This window comes from Vidua chalybeata, chromosome 4 (assembly GCF_026979565.1).
Source record: "Vidua chalybeata isolate OUT-0048 chromosome 4, bVidCha1 merged haplotype, whole genome shotgun sequence".
NCBI classification, from domain to species: Eukaryota; Metazoa; Chordata; class Aves; order Passeriformes; family Viduidae; genus Vidua; species Vidua chalybeata.
The window spans coordinates 23,425,960-23,449,231 of record NC_071533.1 but is presented as its reverse complement, the minus strand read 5'-3'; the positions used below and the strand labels follow the sequence as shown (position 1 = coordinate 23,449,231).

General features: G+C 41.1%; 1 protein-coding gene across 1 annotated transcript in view; it reads left to right on the top strand.

Moving 5' to 3' along the window:
• EMCN (endomucin) overlaps positions 1 to 23,272 on the top strand; it is a 53,303-nt gene that overhangs the window by 8,784 nt on the left and 21,247 nt on the right. Inside the window, exons 2-5 of the mRNA XM_053940663.1 lie at positions 7,482 to 7,541; positions 9,801 to 9,908; positions 10,306 to 10,413; positions 17,272 to 17,394. Of these exons, the coding sequence (XP_053796638.1) occupies positions 7,482 to 7,541; positions 9,801 to 9,908; positions 10,306 to 10,413; positions 17,272 to 17,394 (399 nt within the window). The remainder of the gene's footprint in view (positions 1 to 7,481; positions 7,542 to 9,800; positions 9,909 to 10,305; positions 10,414 to 17,271; positions 17,395 to 23,272) is intronic.

Below are 23,272 nucleotides of genomic sequence, written 5' to 3'. Positions count from 1 at the left end.
GACAAACAAATATATCAAAATCAAAGGGTGGCAATCTGGTGGTTTAAATAGCTTTAAATGGTTTAATTAAAACCTATTAAATACTTCTAACAGGTTTAAATAAAGAGAAGTGCAGAACTTGGAGCCTTCGTTCAAGGAAGGCTGGAGTGCTGATGAACATGCTGAGCACATTTATTGTTCTGTGAGTGCAAACAATGTACTCATCCCTCTGTAGTACACAGTAATACAGATATCCACCAACCTTCATGCGAGCAGAAGGCACACTGAGAAAACTTGTGATTAAAAGCCTTTCATAGGGAATTTGCATTTCTTCTAAGGCAATAAAGAAGCCCCTTAAAATTGGCTATTTAAGTGCCCAGATTTCTATGCCCAGACATGCAAAGAGGCAAATTATGCTGTGCTTGGGTTGTTTCAAATACTCAGTAACACAGGGGCATTTGGCCAACATTTCTCATTAATGTTTTGAGCAGGGGAGCCCTCACCAACCTACAGCCAGGTTGGCTGAGGCTGGTCCTTGGCATCTGCCTTGTCAATATTTCTCTGTGCAGCAGGTCCCTAAGCAGGAGCTGTTTGCTGGGTGCTGTGAGCAGGCTTTGTGGGAGCCTTTTGACTGGGGGTTGGTAATTCCCAGAAGCTCTCTGCTGGTGCTTAGTGTTGGGTCATGCTAGCCCTACACCTGGGTGAGCAGGAGGAGTTCTGGGCACTGCTGACACCAAAGCTGCATTTCCTGCCTTCTCTCTGTTCCCTGCTGGAAAAATTGTGGCAGCTACCTCCCTTTCCTTCCTCCCCTCAGCTCTTGCTGCCAGCTGCCTCCAGCCCACCCAGTTTATGTTTCCTCTGTAGAAACCAAATCCCACATTGCCCCAGTTGCTGCTGCCCATTCCCATGCAATGCAGGAGGAGCCCTGTCCCTGTCTCCTTTTCCAGCTATGGGGCTTTACATTTATGCTCTCTCTTCCCTAATATCCACCTCTTTCAGCTGTTTTCAGGTGCTTTTGCCCTTTGTGGGGAGAGTGTTCTGTGTCTCTCTCTGGCCCAGGAACTTCTTCTCCTTGCCTTTGTGTCTTCCCCTATGCTCATGCCTGTAAGTTTTCCCCACTCTTCTGCAGCAGGCTGTCTCTGTTGTGTGACACCAGCCTGCAAAGCAGGACCAGCAGCTACAGAGAAGAAGTAGAAAGTTGACCTTAAATGTAAGATCTCCCCACATAGGATTTGTATGGTATGTTTTTGGTTTGTTACTGAAGAGAAACGTGACTGGAAGGAAGGTAACAGCTTGGCAAACTGGAGGTGGTTTCCCACCTCCCTAGGCAGCAGGAATCACATGCTTCCAGCTGGTTGGCATCAGGAGCAAAGGATGTGGCCTTTCTCCCTACCTTATGGTTTTAGCATTGCCTGTAGTATCTAAATACACCTCACAGGGGTTCACCTTAAACATGGCCAGTGTAACTGTGTTCAGGCTCTGCATTGTCCTTGCAGCTGCCAATGTGAGAATTTCACAGCGGAGAAAATCCTGAGGTGGAAAATGGCTTATGTTGAAAAAGGCTGCATTAAGAGCTTTTGCAGCAATGCAAAGCCATTGTGAGACCAGGCTGGAAAAACACTGTGCAATTCTAGCTTTTGGTGAAGTTGCAGTGACTAGCATGGGGCTGTTAGTGAGGACACAGGTTTCCTTTCACCAGGGACTGTCACAGCCTGAGTGGTTGTGTGCAGGTCTTGTCACAGGCACATCTGAATGTGTATGTGAGGCATGCCACACTTTAGGTATTGCTTTGCACACTAAAGAAATATAAAACCACAAAGTTTGTAAGGTTTTTTGAGTTTGCTTCAAATTCATGAAGTTTGCAAATGGTTTTGTTTAATTTAATATCCTTCTACACACTTAATCTGCTGTGTCAGCTGTTATCAGCTTCAGCCATTCACAGAATTACATCAGAACCTTGGTTCCCATTTAAAATCTAGTTTATGTGACTATAGAAGGAAAATCTTAAGTATGAGTCCTTAAGGATTAAATGCTAGAAACTATTAAATACTAGAAACCGTATTACTTCTATAAGATTAATTCTTTCAGAAAAAATATCGGGGGGGTTATTCCCTTTTTTCTAAAAATTTATTTCTGGAATGTTTCATTAAGAGATTTTTTTTTTTTGATCTTTGAATAGCAAGAAAGGAGTTGATGGTTTCAAATAGCACTGTTAAAATTGCACTTAAACCTCTTCTATCAGTACATCTGTATTTTTGTTCTTTGGATAATGTGTGAGCCTTTACACAAAATGCACTACAAAAGAAAAAATAAATTTAGCTCAAGGTTTAGGGTAAATGGTCATGCACTGGAAAGAAAGACAAATGAGTAGTGAAAACAGAAATAGGAGAAGTGCAAGGACTGTACTGGGCCTGGGGAAAGATCAGCTAAGAGCATGTAGAGATGAAGCAGCATTAAATGAAAGAGAAAATGTAACAGACCTCAGAGCTCCAAGGTAAGAGTAAACAAGTTGTGTACGGTGTCAGGCAGCATTTATTTCTTGGGACCTCTGAGTTCCCAGATTAGTAGTAGATTTTCTTACAAGGACAGCTATCACTTTCTCAAAAAAGGAATTTTTTTCTTTTATGAACTATACAGTCTTTACATGGGTACTACTGGGACAGTGCTTACAGGAGGCTCTTTCACAGTCATGAGAGCTGGCAGAATTATCATGGGCTAGAAAGAGATCACGATTTATTCCTGATGGTGTGGAAAAACAGAAATCAAAAAAGCAGCTTTGACTTCTCCATGACTTATGTGTAGTTGCAAAGGCCCAGGGTTATACAAAAAAACATAATATAACATCCTGAGAGAGTAGATTTAGATCAGAGAGTAGGTTTAGATCAGATATTAGGAAGAAATTTTTTACTAGAATTAGAGTATAATTAGTTAAGTGAGGTACTGGAACAGGTTGCCCAGGTATGCTGTGAATGCTTATTCCCTGGAAGTGTTCAGGACCAGACTGGATGAGCTCTGAGCAAACTGGTCTCATGGAAGATGTCCCTGCCAACAGGAGGGAGATTGGACCTAGATGATCTTTAAGATCCCTTCCAACTCAAACCATTCTGTGATTCTATGATAATATATAATAGCCAAACATAATATAAACACCTGTAGATTCTGCTTTATAACCTTGGAGCAAAGAATTATTGTGTGAAGGTTTCCTCAGGACACCTCTTTGGCAATTGTTCCCAGGTAGAGCCTATAGAGCATTGGTCAGGTTTTGAGTGGGCATATATTACATTCTCTTCAGCAAAATGGTGAAAGCAACCAGCTGCTGGCTGTTATGCCAACAGTTAGACACAGGCACCGAAATACCTGCAGAGTTTATAGTCCAAATTTCCCTTGTCCATTACCTCTCATTCAAACTTCAGTGGACATTAGTTTATTCCTTTGTCTTGGCTGCAACTCCTCACCTACTGACTGCTGTTGTTGTGCCTTCGATTAATCCTTCCCTCTCTAGGCTGAGCAAATGCAATTTTTGCAATCCTTCCTTGAGAGGTCATTTTTCTCTAGACTCCTGATGATTTTTATGGTTCTCTGCTAACTCCCCACCTGCAGGAATCCACATCCTTTTTCACATGCTTCTGAAGCTGGACCGAGTACTTCATCTGATTGAAAGGATTTTAGCCATGTGGTTTTGTCTGTTTAGTGTAATATCAAGTGAAAGAAATGTCAAACAAGCCATTCCAATTGTTATCTGTAACAAGAGTGACTTCTCCATAAAAATAATTTATTTTTGAAGTTAGGTATTGATGCCAAACCATACAGCACTTAAATTCAGTAATTCATGTAATGAATATAATCAATATATATTTTGAACTGTCTATTAATATTTTAAAATGTTTTTGCTTTGGCGAATGTTTTGTATTATCTGTTTCATGTGGCGTTTTAAACTTTGTGGTTGGTAACCTGTGGTATCCTGTAGGGTACAAACAGAAGTACTGATATAATAATATGCAATCGTTCCTTTTTTTTTTTTTTTTCTGTCCTGATTATAGCAATAACAGGCACCTAATTAACATGAGGTCGGAACCTGTCTATCTTTCCAGTGTAAAGGTAAAAATAATAAACAAGAGAGAAAAAAGGTTATGAGAACTCCAAGCTCAGATCTTAGAGACTGAAGCCTACATCAAAAGCTGCAGTCTTGAGGACAACTGTGGCTATCAGTCAGCCCTGTCTAAATTTAAGGACTCCTTCTGAATTTAAAAGAAGAAAGTTCAGTGTTTTGGTTTTTCCATTTCAAAATCTGAAGACCAATGCTTTCATTTTGGAACAACTATATCATTTAAATCTAACCTAGAAAAGACAATAAATGGAGATTCTGTGAACCTGAAAAAAAAAAAAAACCAAACAAACCACAACAGTTACTCTCTTTTCAGTTTGGTCTTGTGGCCATGTGTCACATGTTCTTGGATCGCTTCTTAATTCCTTTGTATTTTTCCCTGTGACCCTGTCTTACTGTCTCTGGACCTTTCTGCCCTTCTCTAATTCCTCTCTTGTTATGTTTCTCCCAGTCTGGATTTCTTTTTGCCATATTATCTGCTTTAAAACATGGTGGGGTTTTTTTTTTGTTGTTTGGTTTTTTTTGTTTGTTTTTTTTTGTTTTGTTTTGTTTGTTTTTGGTTTTGTTTTTTTGTTTTTGTTTTTGTTTTCTTTTTTGATCTTACCACCACTAGCATCAGCACAGTATTGTGTCTGAGAGCCTTTTAACTTCCTGTGGGAGTTAAAGGATGCTGCATCATGTGTTGCCCATGCTCCTTTAGCTGGGTTTATTGCCAGCAAACACAGAAAATGGCAGTGGTTTCTGTGTGGAAACAGTGGCTGAGTAGGTTTTGGCCACTCCTACATCAGAGTACATCCATGTGCTCTCATATCAAAGGGATCACTGCATTCAAATTTGCTAAAAAAACAGGCAATTGTAACTTAGTTGTCCATCATCTGAGCCTGCAGCCAACCTGACATGAGCAGAAAAATTAAGATTTCTGTCCTTCTCTTTGTCTATCAGCCATCTCTAATAGTGAAAATTATTTTCTCTATCATTTTTTTGATCTCTTGTTTTTATGTCCCGTGGGATTCTCCTTAGTTACAATTTAAAATTGCAAATAAGAGCATATCTTATTCCTGATGGTGTGGAAAAACATTCTATCAGTTCTATCATATCTTTTAATCAAACAGTTCCCCCCACAATCCTGACACGTTTTAAACATTTTTGCATGATATTTTCGACTTATTTTTAAAGTATGGTTAATTATTCACCATTTTAAGAAAACAATTAATTCATAAAACTTTATTGTACTCTGTTAATTGAATTTATCATAGTTTATCTCCAACCTGTGATAAAATCAACAAATAGTGAGTCATAATAAAACTGTGACTTATATTCACTTTTTTTTAGTTTTGAGGAAACCTTGGCCTATCAACATGGTTATTAAATGGAACATGTTTAAAGGATAAATAATCTAAGTATTGCAATGAGCTTCCTACAAAGTCATGCTGAGTTAGAGGAAGAGTTTTGGGAAGAGTGAGTTTGGGAATGAGCTGTTTGGCCAGCTAGTACGTTTAGCTGGCATTGCAGACATGGTAGCTACTGAGATATGTTAAAACAAAACCATATGAAATGTAGGCACTGTTGAAAAAACATTCTGTTCTACTGCTGTGGCCTTGTGGTGTGGGGGATTATAGGAGCTTTGTCAGCAGCACATAATGAGAATGAAGAGATGGAAAAATGCTTGCCATTTGGGGAAACAAGATTGCCTTTAGGTCTCTCTGGATAAAATTTGTTTTCCAAGTTTTTCAAGTGTGGGCTATGAAGCATTACTCTGACTGGGTAACCACATGGCAAGAAAACCTGTATTTTAAATGCAGTGTGCACGAGTCTGTGCATGGTGTGACTGTGTCCATGTGTTCTGGGGAGTAGAGCTGGGGCAGCAGCAGGCCCATAGGGGACTCATTTAATTTTATATAAGATATGCCCATGTCAAACTGGGACAGCATGTGCTATGACAAGGCATTATGGAGGCAACAGCATACCTAAAAAAGATGCCCAAGAAAGTGAGGCTCACTGGGAAGGGGCTGAGACCTGTTAGAAATGTGCAGGTGTCAAGAGGGCTGATAACACTCTGCTTGGAGAGGAGTTGTAAGGACTCATCTGGTTAGACCTTAATATGTTTCTGCAGAGCCCCTGCAATTGTATTACATTGGTTGGTTGGGTTTTTTCCCAGGTTAGATCTGTGGCTTTTGCAGGCTTTGGGTGATGCTCGTGAAATTTTAATTGGAGCACAGTACACCAAGCAAAGGGAACAAAACTGACTGTTCTGCCCTGTAGCCAAAAAAAGAGAGAATGCCAGCAGATATTACCATGAATGGAGTCACACAAGAATACTGACATGCTGTCCTGACTCAGTTTAGCATGTTTGTATTACAGCATGCTAATGCAGCCTGACAGGATGTCACGCTTCAAACCTGACAGCACATGGGGATTAGCCTGTGCCATTTTCCTCTCCCATTCAGTTACAGAGTTGATCTATTCCTCCTCAAATGTACCCATACTTGTCTCACAGCAGTCTAAAATGCCTGGTTGAGAAATGCCTGTTCCTGTGTCAGTGCAGCTTTTTCACCCCTTTCAACACCCCCTACCTTCTTTTAGTAGAAAAATACAAACACCGCAGCAATAAGACTGAAAATCTTGTTTGAAGCCAAAACACGTTTTGAGTTATGATGTTACAACCTTGTAGCACAGTAAGAAAAGACAGAGATTATTTTGCTTTTTGTTTGTTGACGTTTCTTTTTTGGATTATTTATTTGTTTTGTAGTATTGAAGAGCTACCTTCTAATGACCTTTTAAGACTGGCATCATTTATGACAGTAAAACCCTAATAGCTGGAGCACTGCATTGAGGGCAGCGGGGAAAGTCTGTCTTTCAATGTGGTGGTTCTCGAGCCATGTTCTGGGAATTCTCCTCTTCCCCTCGCATTTAGGGATCAGGGTGATGCTGAAAAGCCCTCCTGAAGTGCTTGTACTAGCCAGGGAGCTAGTACAATTTTGTTACTTCAAGGCAGGAGAAGGGCTGCTTACTCCTGTGGCCAGTTATTTTAGTTAATCCTCCACTCTGAAGACTCAGAACAACTGTGGTTGTATTCAAGGAGAGGAGGAGATAGCAAAAACCACTTTAATTGCCTCCGTTTCCCCCCTCCCAACTAGTCCAGGAAAAGAGCATGCAGTCCAAAGTGGGAGGCAGCAGCAGATGCTTCCCATTACAGTAGTCAGGGCAAAATGAAGAGATTTAGGCTATAGCTTGAAAATGTTGGTAGCAGAGTTATATGTTTTGGTTGCTTCTGCTGATAAGCTTCTGAATTTGATTTTCCAGGAAGGTCCAGCTGCTCTCTGTTTTTATGACTATGTAGCGCTAAATAGATCTGGAAGGTACAGAAGTGATATGATTCTTTCTGTGTTTCTTTCAGAAGAAGGCATTCAAACCACAACTGTCAAGACAACCACTTCTGCAGTAACAACAAAAGCTGGTAAGGCTTCCAATTTGCTATTATCTGGTGTTCTGAAGATCCTGTTGTCCTTCTAACTTTCAGCTTTTCCAGCTTCTGGGAGAAACCAAGCGAATTATTTCATCCAAGGTGATCATAGAGCAATGTATTTCCCCGAATCTCTTATGAAACTGTTGCAAAGAAAGGATTGAAATATCTTAGAATGGAGACACTTAATTTGAGCAGGCTGCACTTTTTGTTTCAGGTGAAAAAGGTTCTCTGAGTTCCTGTGCTCTCAAGGAGTGGTTCAAGTGAGATCAGAGATTAATAAATTACCAAAGACTCCCAGTTCAGGAGGACTTAACAGAGAAAATAAATGCTTCAGATATTAAAAGTCTGTGGTTCTGGTCTACATCTTCGACTGTCACATTTAGTTCTCTTTATTGTGCAGCTTTGTTATGAAAATTTATGAAAAATCAATATTGACCATATTTCACTCATGTGAACTCCTTTATTAGTCTGAATATTGAAAACTGCTGCATTTAATAAGTTATACATATGAGAGAAGACAACGTGGACACAGTATTTTATTTTTTGATAACTGGGGATACTAATGAGTCTGCTGTGGAGTTGAAAGCATGGAGATTATGAAGTATACACTTGAAGTGCTAGTAATGGAGGTGGATAAGATGCAACCAGGTGAAATATATGTATATTATGTTCTTTACAGCAGAAGACTTAGACCTATTCAAATTGTGTTGCAGCTCTTTTATGCAGTCCTCAAAAACCCTGATGTTTATGTCTGTTTAAAAGACACTTCATAAATGTACCTCACAGTCAGTTAACTCTTTGAATGTTTCACTGAAATTTTTCTTGCAGCTTTTCTTCATGGAAGGGAAAGCAGTGTTAGTATTTATGCCACTATGAGAAAAACACTAGAAATGCAGTATGAGAGTAAAACAATTTGTAAGTGTGGAACAAGGAGGGCCATTCCTTGAGGCATTGCTATGCTAGGTGAACAGCCAGGAAACTGAGAGCAGAGAAAGAAAGTGTAAGTTATATTTCAAAAGTTCCAGTGTGAACATTGCATTTAGAAGTACTTAAGTCATATGAGTGAAAATTACATGGGGTGCAATGATTTATTCCTATTCTTCCATGTATGTTATCCATTAAAAATGCTAAGAGAGGTAATATATATAGGCAGAGGTAGTAGTCAGGTGTTTAGTTGAGCTTCTGTAGCTGACAGTAGCACTTCCTGTTTACATTAGATCACAGAATTGAAAGCTGGACTCTTAAACTGATTGGTTATGGGGTTTTTTAGTCCAGATTCCCTGGTTGTAATTTGGTAAGTTCATTCCTTTGAGCAAATGCTGGGGGTACTTGGAACCTGCAGTAGACCATCCATGCATGGCAAGACAAAGTGATTTAAACCTTGCTATTGCTTTAGAGACATCTCTTCATACCAGCAGAGGCTGGGAAGGGATCCCTGCTGCCTGCAGGAGCCCTTTCCCTTCCCTTCAGCCTCCAAGTCTCACTCCTCTTGAGGACAGAACTAGGAGTTACTTTAAAAGGGGCACTGAGTTCACCCCAAGGAATATCATTTACTAGAGAATACTATTCATATCGTCCACAAGGTCCTAAGCTTTACGGTACTCCAAAGAGGAGGGCCTGCTGGGTGCTCCTTTTCCCCCAGAAGTCTGAGTGCAGAGGAAGAAGGTCTAGGAAAGCTGGTCAATGAAGAAGACTCAAATGTGTCTCAAGGTGGGCAAGCACAGGGAAAAATTGCCCAAAGACTAGTGGAGTTTGTTCCCCTTCAGCTCTTTACCTATAATCTATAAGCTGTGTTCCTGTGTGTCACTCACACTTTATGGAGATTTTACATCCCTCCTCCTGCTAAACAGGTAGGCAGCAAAGTGCTGCTCAGAGGGGTAGTCCAGCAGCACACTGAACCCCTCCATCCACACCAGGCTCTGTTCCCCTCGCTTCTTCCCTTGGAAGTCAAGCCACCTCTGTATAGCCCCCAAAGATCCTGTGCCTCTCTTCTAGGGGCTGGCTGGAAGGTACAATTGCTACCTTTCAGTAGGCAATTGCAGGTTGTTCACAGGCCAAACCTCCCCTCTGAAACCAGCCATATGTACTTTGAATCCTCTTTCAAAATCTGTGGGTAATAAAGCTCTGTGAGGGCCAGCCTCTAAACAGAAATTCACTGCCTTGGTAAGAGAACACAGCTAGAGCAATGTGATGTTTATTTAGGCATGATAAAATAAATCCATAATGATGTGAATGCCTTTCTTGCACTAGTGGAACCTGAGACTACAACAACATCACAAACAACAACAACAACAACATTGGCAGCGCCAGTGCTAACAACAACTGCAGTTGGAGCTACAAATGAAACCATCACAAGCAGTAAGTGAAAATCTCCAAGTTAATTGATGCTGTTCTAGTGGTCATTGAGGAAATTAGGCAGCAGTGCCTCTTGGTTTGAGAATTTGTTTTACAGGGAGTGTACTCTTTGGTGCAACCTTACAGGTGTGTGCAGCAGCTCCCTTCTGGTCAGGCTTAAAAGAAGCTCCAAGCTATCCCTTCCAAGTGCATTGTCACAGGCTTGTCTGCAGTGGGATGACCCACCTATGGGACAGGGAGCAGCTTTCCCTGCAGTCAGTGGGCCCTGCCCCTGTTGATCTTGAATTTCAATTAAATATCCTTTTGATAATTTAAAATTAGTCTGCAAACAGGGCAGTAGGTGTGATTTATGAGTGTTTACAAAATCAAGGAAATAAATTGAATGCCTTTCCTGTGTTAGGCCCCACGCCTTCGTCACTTAATGCTACATCACAAACAACACAAGGTACAACAGAAAAACCACCAGCAGTGACTTCAGCAGCAAATACAAGTCTCAGCACCACAAACAGTAAGTGATGATTTCATTGAGCCATTTCTGAGTGATTCTGTGCTACATTTCTGTAAAACTCTGCAAAACAGTAAAAGGAGGTCAAAAAGAGTAGTTTGGTGGTTTAGGGAAGCATAGCTATTCCTCCTACATATTATATATCTTAAATGAAGCTTGCCCTGGAATCCTCCACAAAGAATATATTTTAACTTTAATTTGTAATGGAGGTGATCTGAAGGCATTACACAGGATGTTCATTTCCCAGTAACTGGGAGAGATGTATTTGGAGGGGATTTACTTTTTTACTTTCTTCTTTGTTTGGTTTTTTTTTTTTTTTTTCAATAAGTATGAAATAAAAAATAAACTATTTTATGTGATCAGAATGGTATCAGAACAACACCCCTTTGTTTCTTATTTTTATATGTGTTACAACACTATGCTTATTATGTTACTATGCGAGCCATAGTACTGAAGGAGAGGTGGTACTAATTACTCTGCATCAATCTAAGGAGATACTTGTATTTCCCATAAATTTTCAGAATAACCTGTGCTGGCCTGGAATATCAGATTGGGTTTTAGAAAAAAATAATAACAATGAAAAAACCCAAACAAACAAACAAACAAAAAACCCCACAAAACCCCAACCCAACAAAAAATCAAACTCACATATCCAGCAAGTTTGGGTTAATTTTAAATAATATAATAACATCCCAAAGGAATTCAGTAAACTTAAAAGGAAATTCAGTCTCACTTGTCTATGATATGCACTGTAAATGTTTGCTCCAGTCTTCTAATGAACCAGAGCTTTGGAACACACCATTTTTTATTTTTAATTGACTAAAAATTTTAAGTACTCCAGATATTTACCTCAGCCGTCAACGATAAACCAATGTACTCAGAATTGATGCTTACAGCATACTGAACTGTTACAAATTATTAGAATGTGACTTCTCTTCCCTTGGCTTATTTTTCTGAAAAGGTACTCCTGTGAAGCAGTCTGCATGCTTTTTTTGTGCAAATTTTCCTTTAAAGCCACCCCTCATGGACCCAAGCCTGCCAAGCTTCCTGGAGAACTATTCCCCTTTCACTTCATGGTTTCATTTTCTACTGATGCAGCTTTCCCGCTGTGTGTTGTGTAAGGAGTGGTCTGATTGTCAGCCCAAAATCTTTGAGGTTTTGGCTTCGCTTTTAAATGCCACTGTCAATGAGTCACAGAATACACACAGCCTGGCCAATACACAAGCTGCTCGAAGAGATACCAAAGGCCCCAAAAAATCTCTTAAAACTTGCAATTGTGGCACTGCAGGCCTGTCAGAAGCCCACAGCAGGGCAGGTTGCATTATGGATGTAATTCCTGCTCCTCTCAATTTGGCAGAAGTTCCTGGCTTGTGGCTACCAGAGCGGCACAGCCACCTGGAACTAAACCTCGGTGACAGGTAGAGCTCCCGGCAGGAGAAGGAAAGCTAATGAGGAAAGGCATGCCTGCCAGTGCAGCTTAGCTCCAGCCACAGCTCTGCACTGAAAAACTGCTGCTGGAGGTGTGATGGGCCAGGGCAGGAAGCTTTTTGCTTCCTTTCCATTGCTCTTGCATTCTCTTCCCACCAGTTAGAGTTCAGTCCCTAGCTGACTGTGTTGTGGTTTGGTTTTAAAACTCCTCATTTTAGCTAAGCCCTCCTCCCCCCTCAAACTTGTGGTAAAAAAATGCTTGATAAATTAACCTAAAAACAGGGCTTTTCTGCCTCTCAATCCCCTTCGTAAGAAAGAAAACTGGCACAGCATGTCCAGGACATTGGAAATGCCCTGTATTAAAAAAATTGTGTCATCTTTTAATGCAGAAGTAGTACTTGGGAATATCTGTATGTGAAAACCAATTTTAGTGGGTTTTTAAAGATAAAATTCTGGTCTACATTTCAAGAAAATCATAGCCTTGGCTTCAACAGAAAGGAGTGGGATGGGGCACAAGGTGTTGGTGTTGGGACAGGGCGTGGCACGGGGTTCTGCGTGTGTGACAAGCCTTGTAGAAAACCCTCAGATCCCTTGGCCACCATCCAGCTGCTGGCTTCAGCCATCCCTGTGCTCCCACCCCAGCACGGGCACAGCAGGGTGGCCCTGGCTTCACTCCCTGCACCCTCGCAGCCCCGGCCGCACCCCAGCAGCAGCACCGGGCTGCGAGAGCTGCACTCCCTGAAGGCAGTGCAGGCACAGCATCACTCCTGCCCTCAGAATGGACAGGAGGGGAAAGCTGGCCACTGTCTCTTTTTCATTAGCACTCATTTCTCCCCATTTTTGCACTGGTTGTGTGAGGCAGAAGTTGGTGGTGCCTTTATGACACTTCAAAATTTACTTTTACTATACCTGATTTTTAATAAAAAGCAGGCACCTTTGTCATTTTGTAATGGAAGTAATCCCTTTCTCTGCTTCAATCTCTGCTAAAAGCTCCAGCAAAGGATTGCATTTACACAACTGAGATTTGACGGGGCTCCCTGTCACTGCTGCAATTTCTGTGGCTGCTGTCACCTTTTATTATAGATTCAGGAAAAGCCCCCAGTGCTCCATACACTGAAATCATGCAAAGATCTTTGTCCTTTATTTTTTTTCAAGACTTCAGTGTTCTTTTCCTTTGCAGGCCACAGATAACAATCTCTCCTGCTTGCCTTCCTGCCCTGTTTATTGTATTAGAAGCCAACATCAGACTGGTCTCCTTAGCTTTCTTATTTATCAATATGCAATTCTCAAATGCAAGAGTTCACATTTAGTCAGTGACCTCACTTGTGCAGTTCAGGTCCTTAAAACAAGAATTTGTATGGTGTCACACCACAGAAAATTGCATCTGCAATCAGGATTTCATATCCTGGGACACTTGAAGTTATCAAAGAGAATAAGAAATGAAATGCCACAAAAATTCTGTTCTTCCTCCCTTGAATATGGAGCAAGCATCAGTAAGATCAGTATTCAGACAAAGAAGAGTGGATTTTTGACTGTTGTGCTTCTGAGTTATGCCACTCTCCTGGATGATGATACATTATGGTGCAGTGGTATATTAAAAAGTGACAAAGGGAAACAGTGGAGGATTTTTTTTTTTAAATCAAGCTACTGGTAATTTAAAAGTAAGTTTTACCTCAGGAACACTACCAGAAAAGCATTCTTGTAACAGGTATTGCTCAATTTTCCTCAGTTTGTTAGCACATGCTATAGGTAAACAATGGCTGCCGAGACATTTTATGCAGAGAGAAGTTTTAAAATATATATTTTGAAATACTTTGGAATTTTGCTTACCAGAAAATATAAAGCCGCAGACAGCATTTGCAATCAACTATGGATGTAAACATTAAAACTGAGTCTGGTTTCCTCCCTAGCCGATTTTCATTCCTCTGAATGGGCAAAAATGTCATTGGGATTGCTACAATGGGATTTTCCAAAGCTTTTGTGCGCTCATTCATGCAAATGGCTTTTCAGGCTACTGATCATGGGGGCAAGACCTGTATGTGTGTTAATGCTAAAAATACAAGCTCAGAGGAAAAGCTTTAGTCTTCCATTTTAAAAAGCTTTTGTGCTGGTTTTTTAACGTGGTTTGGGTGGAGTTCGTTTTGCCCCTTCAAAGTGTTTCCTTGACTGATTTATTGGTCAAGGAAGGTTTCCCACACATGGAGATGTCTATATTCTTTGCAGAGCACAGAGTATATGCCGGGTATTTGTGGGTTACTTGAAACATCTTACAATGTCAAAACTAATTAGGTAGCAGCTTACTGTAAAGAAAATTCAAAGTACTGTTGGGAAATGCCAAAAGGTATGCATGTTATACATAGGTTAAGCTGAAAACCATGCTAAGATCAAGTGCAGATATGTGTCAAATTTCAGCTGGTTAAAGAAAATGAAGGATTTTCAAAGCCTTACTTAGTCAATAAGGAAATTCCTGAAGCTCAGACAGCTTTGCAAGGCAGTTTCAGGTTCCCTGTTGTTGATTATCCATTTGCCAAATACGTGTTAACACACTGCCATTTATCTTATCAAAATATCAGCAGGGAGAGCTGCATCGCCACCAGAGAGTTCTGCTGCCGCAGCCATCATCCCCATTTGGACAGCTATTTTACACTGTACTGCTTTACCACTTTTATTCGTAATCAGCTGTTAACAACAAACCCATGAACCGATGATGCGAGCGCCTTTGCAGCTGCAGCGGCAGCCGCCCTTCTCCGCCGTGCTGCTTTTCTGCAAGGCCAGGCCTCCCCCTGGCAGCAGGCAGGGATCGGTGCTGCAGCTGGCGGAGGCGAGGCGTGATGAATTACTGCAGAGATGTGTCAGCGGGGATGGCAGGACTGAGTCACCGCGCCCGCGCAGAGTCCCCCGCCTGTCCCCGCGCGGAGCACGGGCACCGCAGCGAGGGCTTGCGCTGTCTCCTGCCGCCGAGACCGAATTAAAGCTCGCATGGGTATGAGTTACGGGATTTAGCGAAAAGGCACATCTTTGTTGAGTACATGAGCAGGGGCTGGGTATGGATGCTCCTGTTCCCATAGGCTTTTGGTGCAGAAGCTGTCTCTTCTGCTAAATGTATTGGTGGTAGAGCCTGTGCTCTGCATTAGGCATGAGGCTTGGATGCTGCTTAAAAGCTGCTTCAAAGCCACAAGTCAGCAGAGAATTGGATTGCTAGGATTTAATCTTGCAGTGGAATTAAGGGAGCCTTACCTGCCAGGTTGTGTTTTCCATCTTGTAAGTGGTGAAAACTGGCACACGGATTTTTGCCCTGTAGTACATCTATTTTACCCCTTGACACAGGGAGCACTGAGCCTGTTCTGCAGTCTGGCAAAAGAAATGCAACAAGCTTTATGCCAAGCCCTAGGTAAAGGTGTAAGTCATACCTGGTGCTACCTGGGTCACTGGGAGAATCTCACCCAGGCTAAGTAAAAAAAATGAAAATTAAAAAAAAATGGAAATGCTGTCATCCCTCCTCTCCTGATCCCCTGCCAAGGCATATCCAGCGCAGAGCCCATGTTCCTGAGAACAATCTGTTCTCACAGCTCCCAAACACAAGAGGAGCACCCGAGGCTGGGTTGCTGCCAGGACTGATAGGATGCGTGGAAGGAGTGATCCCCATGGGAAAACAGCCCTCTGTGGGGTTACAGGGTAACTGGCTGCCTCCCTCCTCCTCTCTCCCACACACCTGATTGTTTTGCAGTGTTCACAAAGCGTATTTGCTTGAGTGTCTCTGCACTGTTATTCTGACTTACTTTTGATTTTCCCTTGCAATCCTTTTCTAACCTATGACAAGGGAGCCACAAGATGGTTGCTATTACTGCTACAAGCCTGTGTATCTTATAGGGAGAGGGAGGTACCTCAGTTTGGGGTTTTTTTCCATTTTTAAAAATTGATCTCAGAATAAAATTCAACATATAAAATTTAAGTCTGAAGCCAAGACAATAAGAATCAAATGTGGAAAAACTTTGCTTCTAAAGATTGATTCAAAGCTTCCATGAAGAGAATGTGAAAATTGTTAACATTATCTGATCCTTGCATTATACCATAATATAAAATGAGGTAGAGGGGCTTTTTACGCTCCTCTCCACTACAAGTTTGACCTGTGTATTGAAGGGGTACAATGCTGAATTTCCTGAACGAAGTGGACATGAAATTCTGCTTCTCCTCACTAGAATCCCAGTGAAAGTTTTAGGCACTTAAGTTGCTTTGCATAATTTTCATGCCTCAACCTTGAAAGACAACATCCCTGGCTGCCCAGCTTCTCTCAGTTTCCAAAATTATATGAATCCCCTGACTCCAGTGGCTTCAGCTCACTCTTTCTTAGCGTGTTGATTTTTGAAGCTTGCCTTTTTAATGCTGAACAAGAGGAGAAGGGAAAGGCCAAATTAAAGGTGTATAGCTGTAGAATAAGGAGCTTTGAGTTCTTTGAGGGACCAAACAGGTAATCAGTTTCTAGATAAAGTGTGTGATGAAGCATTCCTCAAGATTTATATATTGCATGTGTGTGATGTTGCTCGCTGACTGAAACATGTCTTAAAGTTGTTTTAGTTACAGTGTTTAAAATTCATATGAAGAAGCACTGAAAACCGTTTACAGCTCAGTAGCTTCTCTGATTTATATCAGACAGGAAGTAGAAGGTTACTCTTGGGCACCTCTATGTTTTATTCAGTAGGCACTCTCTTGCCTGTTGTTATTCTGAGGTTTGAGTACAGACATAGGAATTATGGGCAGTGCTGGAATATCTTCAATTATTTCTGGTCATTCAGTGACCTTCAGTTCCATGGGCTCATGTCATGTCCTGCACCATTGTCTTGGCCTCACCTTAGGCTGCAAATCTTGTGACACAATAGCCTTGATCTCCTGTTGACTGAGTGAGAGGAGAAATAAGACAATTTATTTTTCATACATTAATACTCAGGGATTTGTTATTTCCTCGGGCTTAACGGCACAGAATGAAATCATTAATTCTTTGCTTAATTGCAATCCCTAAATTTGATACAGAGTCACATTATGTGACAGTTGTAACTGAAGCTTGATTGATTGATTTTAAAATGAAGGGAAATATAGAGGGCAGCGAGTTGAGCTTCTCTCTCCTGTTCATGTTGCTCTTCATGCAACACTGTCTAACTATTCTAGGGTCCCAATTCAGAGCTCTGGGTTGTCTTCTGGCAAAGGTGTGAGGCTGTTTCTCTTGCTACAATGCACTTTGAAGGTGCCTCAGCTATTCCAGTAGTAACAATTCCATAGGGATGGTTTGTTCCTTGAGAGGCAGTTACCGGGACATGTAGTGCTTTCTTACATTAAGTCTTTTCTATGATCGCCAGAGCATTTGTCTGAGGGATGGTCCAGCATCTGAGACAACGATTGTGCAGGTGCCTCTTACCTGAACATCTCTCTCATTTCCAGCTACGCAAGCAAGTGGAGCACAATTGGCACAAAACGAGAGTTTGGATGCTGCATCTACTACAGGACAGTCTTTTCCTTCTACGGTGTCTCCAAAAAGAAACACTTCTGCTTCTGGAACCTCAGGTAAGTCTTGAAAACATGCACTTTCTTTCTCTACACAAGCAGTTAAAAGGATGCAAATAATTTTGAGTGTTTTCTTCATTTGCTGTGCCTTGTAATGAAATAAGGACCACATGTCCTTATTCATGCCGGGTACACTGTGTCCATGTCACCTAGGCCTGAAGTTGTGTTGAGTGATGGGTTGATGGGTGAACTTCCAGACATTCAGTTGGGATACGTGATGTCATTACAGGAGGATAGAAATTACAAGTGATAATAGTAATCTTCAAGTATGCTATGTGAGGTCATTGTGTAGCATTGACTGTCAGAGGAGGTCATCAAGATAAATTCACTGACTGCAAGGCAGAGAAGACAAAGAAGAAAACAGCTGTAACTTCTGCAGTTGTTAAAAAATCAGGAGAGAAATTTAATGCATATTACCAATTAAATGATGTTGTTTAACGTACGACATGGTCGCATGCAAGGTCAAAAATGTATCAATTCTTCCCAACTCAAGTCTGGTCTTACTGGTTTTTTGGGTGTGTTTTGGTGTGTGTATTCACTAAGAAACACTGTGGGGAATGCAGATGCCAGGTCATATGAATGATCATTTATTATACTTCTAGCTGGCTTAACTTTCCTAGGTTTTGAAGAGCCACTTATTCAGGTTTGCTTAAGTTCTCTTGGGCCTTCACTTCATTTAGTACTTACTCTTAGCTACATGCGTGTAAATCCAACAAGGACATACTCTTTGTTTGCATATCCCTATTATTAATAGTTATGCTTAACATCCCCCAAGGGATACAAGACTCTTTGTGCAAACTCTGGATTGTGTTTGTGTGGGAGATAAGCACATGTGTGTGCTGTGATTTTTTCTCATAAAGGATAGGATTGGATGTAAAAGCAGAGCAATATGCTCACTGCGCACTGAAATGCTTAGAAGCATGCAAAAAGATTGTAAGCATTTTAAGGAAGTTAAAGTCAACCCAAGGCCACTGATTCAGAGAAAAGTCTTTGAAATTATTTCAAAAAGCCCATTCCCCATAATGCATATACTGTAACCTGTGGTTACTTGACTTTTCTGTTAGGTTTCATGTCTTTTGGCAAACACAGGCATAGTACGGAAACTTCACCATTGCTATACTGCAATAAAACAGTAAATTACAACATTTTTAATTAAAAGGTCTCTCACTCAGGTAAATTCTCCAGGTTAATATTAAATTGTAATGCATATTTGACTATGCATCATGTGTATTGAATTACCTATTATGCTGTGTGTACAATTACATTTTACACTTAAAATTTGTCAAGAAAGTTTTACAACATTCCTGGGGTCTGTTTGCAAAAGCCATCATCTTACTCAGCTTACTCTGCTGTAAAATCAATAAATCTTCTTGAGCTCAGAGACTACCCAAGATGCCAGAACTATAATTGCCTGGCTGAGACAGAAAGAACCCATCTACCCAGGGCAGTCAGTCTAGGTAGCACTGGCATAGCCAGTGCTCCAAGTTCCCATAAAACTGCCTTTTCAAAATCACTTCTGCCTGCACCAGGATTTCCACACTATCACCTTTTCTGTCTCCTCACAGCACCAGCCCCTGGCTTCTTTCTTGAAGGTTGTATATTCTTGAAGGCTTCTTTCTTGAAGGAAATCCCCTTTCTCACCCTGATGTGTTAGGTAGCTTATCCCAAATGGTTAGACCACCCTTGCTCCCTTATTCTTTATATGTGTTAAAAGTTTAAAGAAAAATGTCTTGGTTCCTTCTAAACAGATTTCTTCTCTGTGCTCAGGCCTAGGGAAAGCCATATGCTGCACCCTAATAACTTTAAGGAAAGTGTGAAGCCTGTTGTTTCATCCTGTGCTGAATCCAGAGGAAATGCCACCTCTCTCACTGCCATTAGATTATTTATTTCTAGGTCTCCAGAATTTTACATTCAGGGACTGGGTGCCTTTTGTTCACCACAGCAAGGACTGGTGTGTGCCAAGGCTGCAGCCCGTGGGGGATAGAATAGCTTGCAAGTTGGAGGTATCTGAGCCACGTCTTCTGTGTGGGAGCTCAGGGGAAGACACATCAATGTGAAATGGATCCAAACCAGAACATTTCTGTTTGGTATGCCCAACCAAAATAATCCAGCTAGCTAAATATGCTTAGTTTCAAAACTAAACCTTTTCCAAAAAAAAAAAAAAAAAAAAAAAAAAAAAAGCCATTTTGGTTAAAGTTTCCTTTCTTGATGCAGAAAAAGAAGAAAGCACATTTTGCAGAGAAATTTCCAATCAGCTATATCAAAAGATCAGGGTGTGGGAGGAGTGCTACAGAGAGCTGGAGAGCAACTGAGATGAGTGGGGGAGCCTGGGAAAGAACATGTAGGAACATCAGAGAACAGTATTGCTGTATTAAAGGAGATTAAAAGCACCAGCCACAGAGGAGGTGCTGTGTAGTGCTCACCCAGGCTAGAGGAGGCAATAAGGACTGTTTTTAGCAAAGAGAGCCACCTGTATGCCTGCCATTGACACATGCACTTCTTTAACTTTGGCTGTCATGCAGAATATACCTCCTACTCCACCTCCACAGAGGATTGCTTGCTAATATTTAATTTTCTCCTTTTGTTTAATTAATGAAAAATTGGAGATTGGAGTCTAAATACATCTGAGAAACTGCAAGTATTGTGGCTTTTTATTCTGTGATCTAAACAACGAAAAAAATCCATAAAGCAGTACAAGCTTAAGTTCACCCAGCAGGGTGGTAAGATTAAATGATCTATTATAATAAACTGTCAGATGAATCAACCTGCTTCATCTATTGATATCTTTATTGCACTCCTCCAATTATAAATCCTACTCACTTGATTCATAGGAGGCATCTCCCTAAGAAAAATTTTATGAGTAAGACTAGTAGGGTTTGACTCTTTCTGTACACAAACTGCAGGAACTCTGGATAGTGATATTGAGTAAAAATTACCCACTGTATCTTGAGCTCCTTCACAAAGAGAGAGACACAAAGCCAGAAGTTTCTGGGAGATGGAGAACATAGCAAAGCCTCAGTTAACACTATTACAGATCTATGGTGTGGTCAAGGCAAGAAAGGCTTTTTCAAGATTTTAATTTTGCCTTGATTTATATTGTGGTGTATCCCCTCTGAGTAATCAGCCAAATGTATTCATTTGTTTTGCCAGTGAACACAGTTGGATGTGGCTGCACTCCCAAAAACAGAAGTAGCAAACTGCAGGGTATCCAGGCTGCTTAGATAGCGGCTGTTGGAGAACAGAGTGGGGAGAGTTTAGTTATTGGTCTCTTCCTCCATCTGTCGAGCTTCTCACCAATGCTGAACTGACTCAGACAGGTAATTTCAAATCAAACCATGGTCATGTGCCACATTTTTTATCCTTGTCCTTCTTACTGCACAAGGAGGAACCCAGCACAGCCAGTGTTGCACACCTCACTTTTCATTATGAATCTGGAAATCTTCCCAGATTATTTATGCAGAGCATCTTGCTAGCAGCCCCAGAGGAGGTAGCAAGCTCTGTATAGGCAGCTAGAGCAACTACAGTAACTGTTACCAAGTGAAATACTGCTTTTCCTTCTGTCCTTCTCTTTCTGGAGAACAGCAGCATGTGAGCCCAGCCAAAAAGGGCACTGGATGGTTATTTAGAAAATGCAAACTGAAAGCACCTGCTGAATCACTCGGACAAGCACAGCTTTGTTTGCATGGCAGGACTGAGCGATCTCTGAACAGAGGGTGAACCAGTGCCTTGCTTGTATACTGGAGACAGGGAGAGAGAGGAAGGCATGAGATTTTTCCAATTTAATTTTTCATGCTCTAGCAAAACCTGAGTGAGATACCTTCCAGAAAGATGCTGGTAGTATTATTGTGTGTAGGTGTGTGCAGTGGTTAAAAAATAACAGAGGCCTAAAAAGAGAGGGCAGGTGGCTGCTGTCATGTTTCCCCCCTGGGATAATTTCTGTTGTCTAGGTTTATTGATGAGGCAAGATCTGGCCAGGACAGCTATATGGCTTTTGGTTGTGCCAGTGAGTACTGAAGCACATGTCCTCCAGCCCTTCCTGTTTGAAGAGGCTTATGTCACCTGTGCTTATGTCACCTGCATTCAGGTTCAAACAGCTGTTAACTCTTTGAGGTGAACTTGGGTATTAGTCTTGGGCTTAATATGCTTTTTCGATGTATTTATTTGTTTTAATTTGAGCCAAGATGCTTCATCTTTTTTGTAAGAGTGAATGTAAGGCAAAATGTTGAATTATGTTATAATGTTGGAGCTCTTTCAAAGAAAAGTTCCACAGACTTGAGAGATAAGGTTCAAAGTGACTTCATAGAGAAGTGACCTGTTTGTAAGACTTGGCAAAATCTTCTGCCTTTCTTCGAGAATGTGCACACACAGGGCCTTACAGTTTGCTAGTTTGCCCACATGCTGTGTGATCACATGGTGTTTTTATCATGGCATCCCACACCTTATAGGCTGAAGGAAAGGCAGTATTCTGGTAATAAGCAATCATATCATATTTGGATGTTTCCTTAATGCCAGGTATGTGTCCTCCTGCATTGTGTACTGTGTGTTGTTCCTTTGACAAGTGATTTATTAACTTCCTGAAGGCTTTTGCTTGGTTTTGTTGGTAATGTTGCCCAAATATGCTATAAACATTGCCTAATGATTAATCACAGAGATCCTTTTAGAGTACAGTGATATTGGTGTTTGCAGATGCATTGATGAGACGAAAAAAAGCTTAGGAAAACGGTCTCCTCTGCATTCTAGGAAGCCAGGGTGAGGTAACTGTATATATTCAGGACACTTAGCATTACAAATATTTAATATGTTCAAGAAGAGCTCTTACTGTTGACTTTTAAGTACTTAGCTTTTCAACCTAAACATACTTTTCATGAACATTTGTGATTAAAATGCAGTTTTAGTTTAGTGACATGTACCATTAGCAAAAGCGGTTATTTGTACCCCAGTGGCTGAAGTGTTGCATGGTTTTAATTGTGTGTCGAGAGAAGGAAAAACAAGAGCAGCATTTTGGTTTTCAAAGAGTATGTTCACAGCAATAGAACAATGTGTGTTGCAGCTCTGCTGGTAGGAGCTGTCTTTATGCACAGCACAGAAGGTGTAGTGAGAGTATAAGGGTGGATTTGTGCTCCCTAGGGAAACTGGTTTAGAGGAGCACTGCAGCCTGGGCAGTCAGGGGACAGGCTTAATGCCTGCCTGGAGTTACAGCTGCCTTCATGATGTTGCCTCTATGATCCCCTACCCTGGCACAGCTGGGACACAGAAGACACAGCCACTCTAATTTCCAAGCCTGCTACAGTCTAGACATGCAGGAACAGCAGCATGCTAACAACCAAAAAAAAAAAAAATGTGCACCAAAAACTTTGAAGTAGCTGGGGGAAGCTGACAGTAGAGCCAGTAAGCATTGTGCCCAGTGCTCTGTAAGGTCAATTTCTTCCTCATTAACAATACCTCTTGCTTCTGCTGCTTGGCAGTCTGCTAGCCAAAAGCACCGAGATAATAAACAAAGAATTCTTTTTAAAGGTTTCTGTGACTCTTCAAGGTGTGTCTCAATTAGTTTCTTTTATTAAAATACTTACTTGTCAGTTAAATGTCAGCTATTCACTCCCAGGCACTTTTTTGATTTTGGAAGGAGGAGTTTTTAAGGAATGTATCAATTAATTCAGGATTTTCTTCTCTTGAGCAGAATAACAATCTAGCATAGACTTTGGATTCTGCTCCCATCTATAAGGGATGGCTGGAGACTTTTACAATTCAGACTTTCTGGGCTTGGGAACAGTGTTAGCATGTAACTTCTGGGGCAGCATTTGTTGTGGGTTTTACTGAGCACGTTCCTAAAATCTGCCAGTTTCCACGATGTGAAGACTCTGGACATCTAAAACAGATA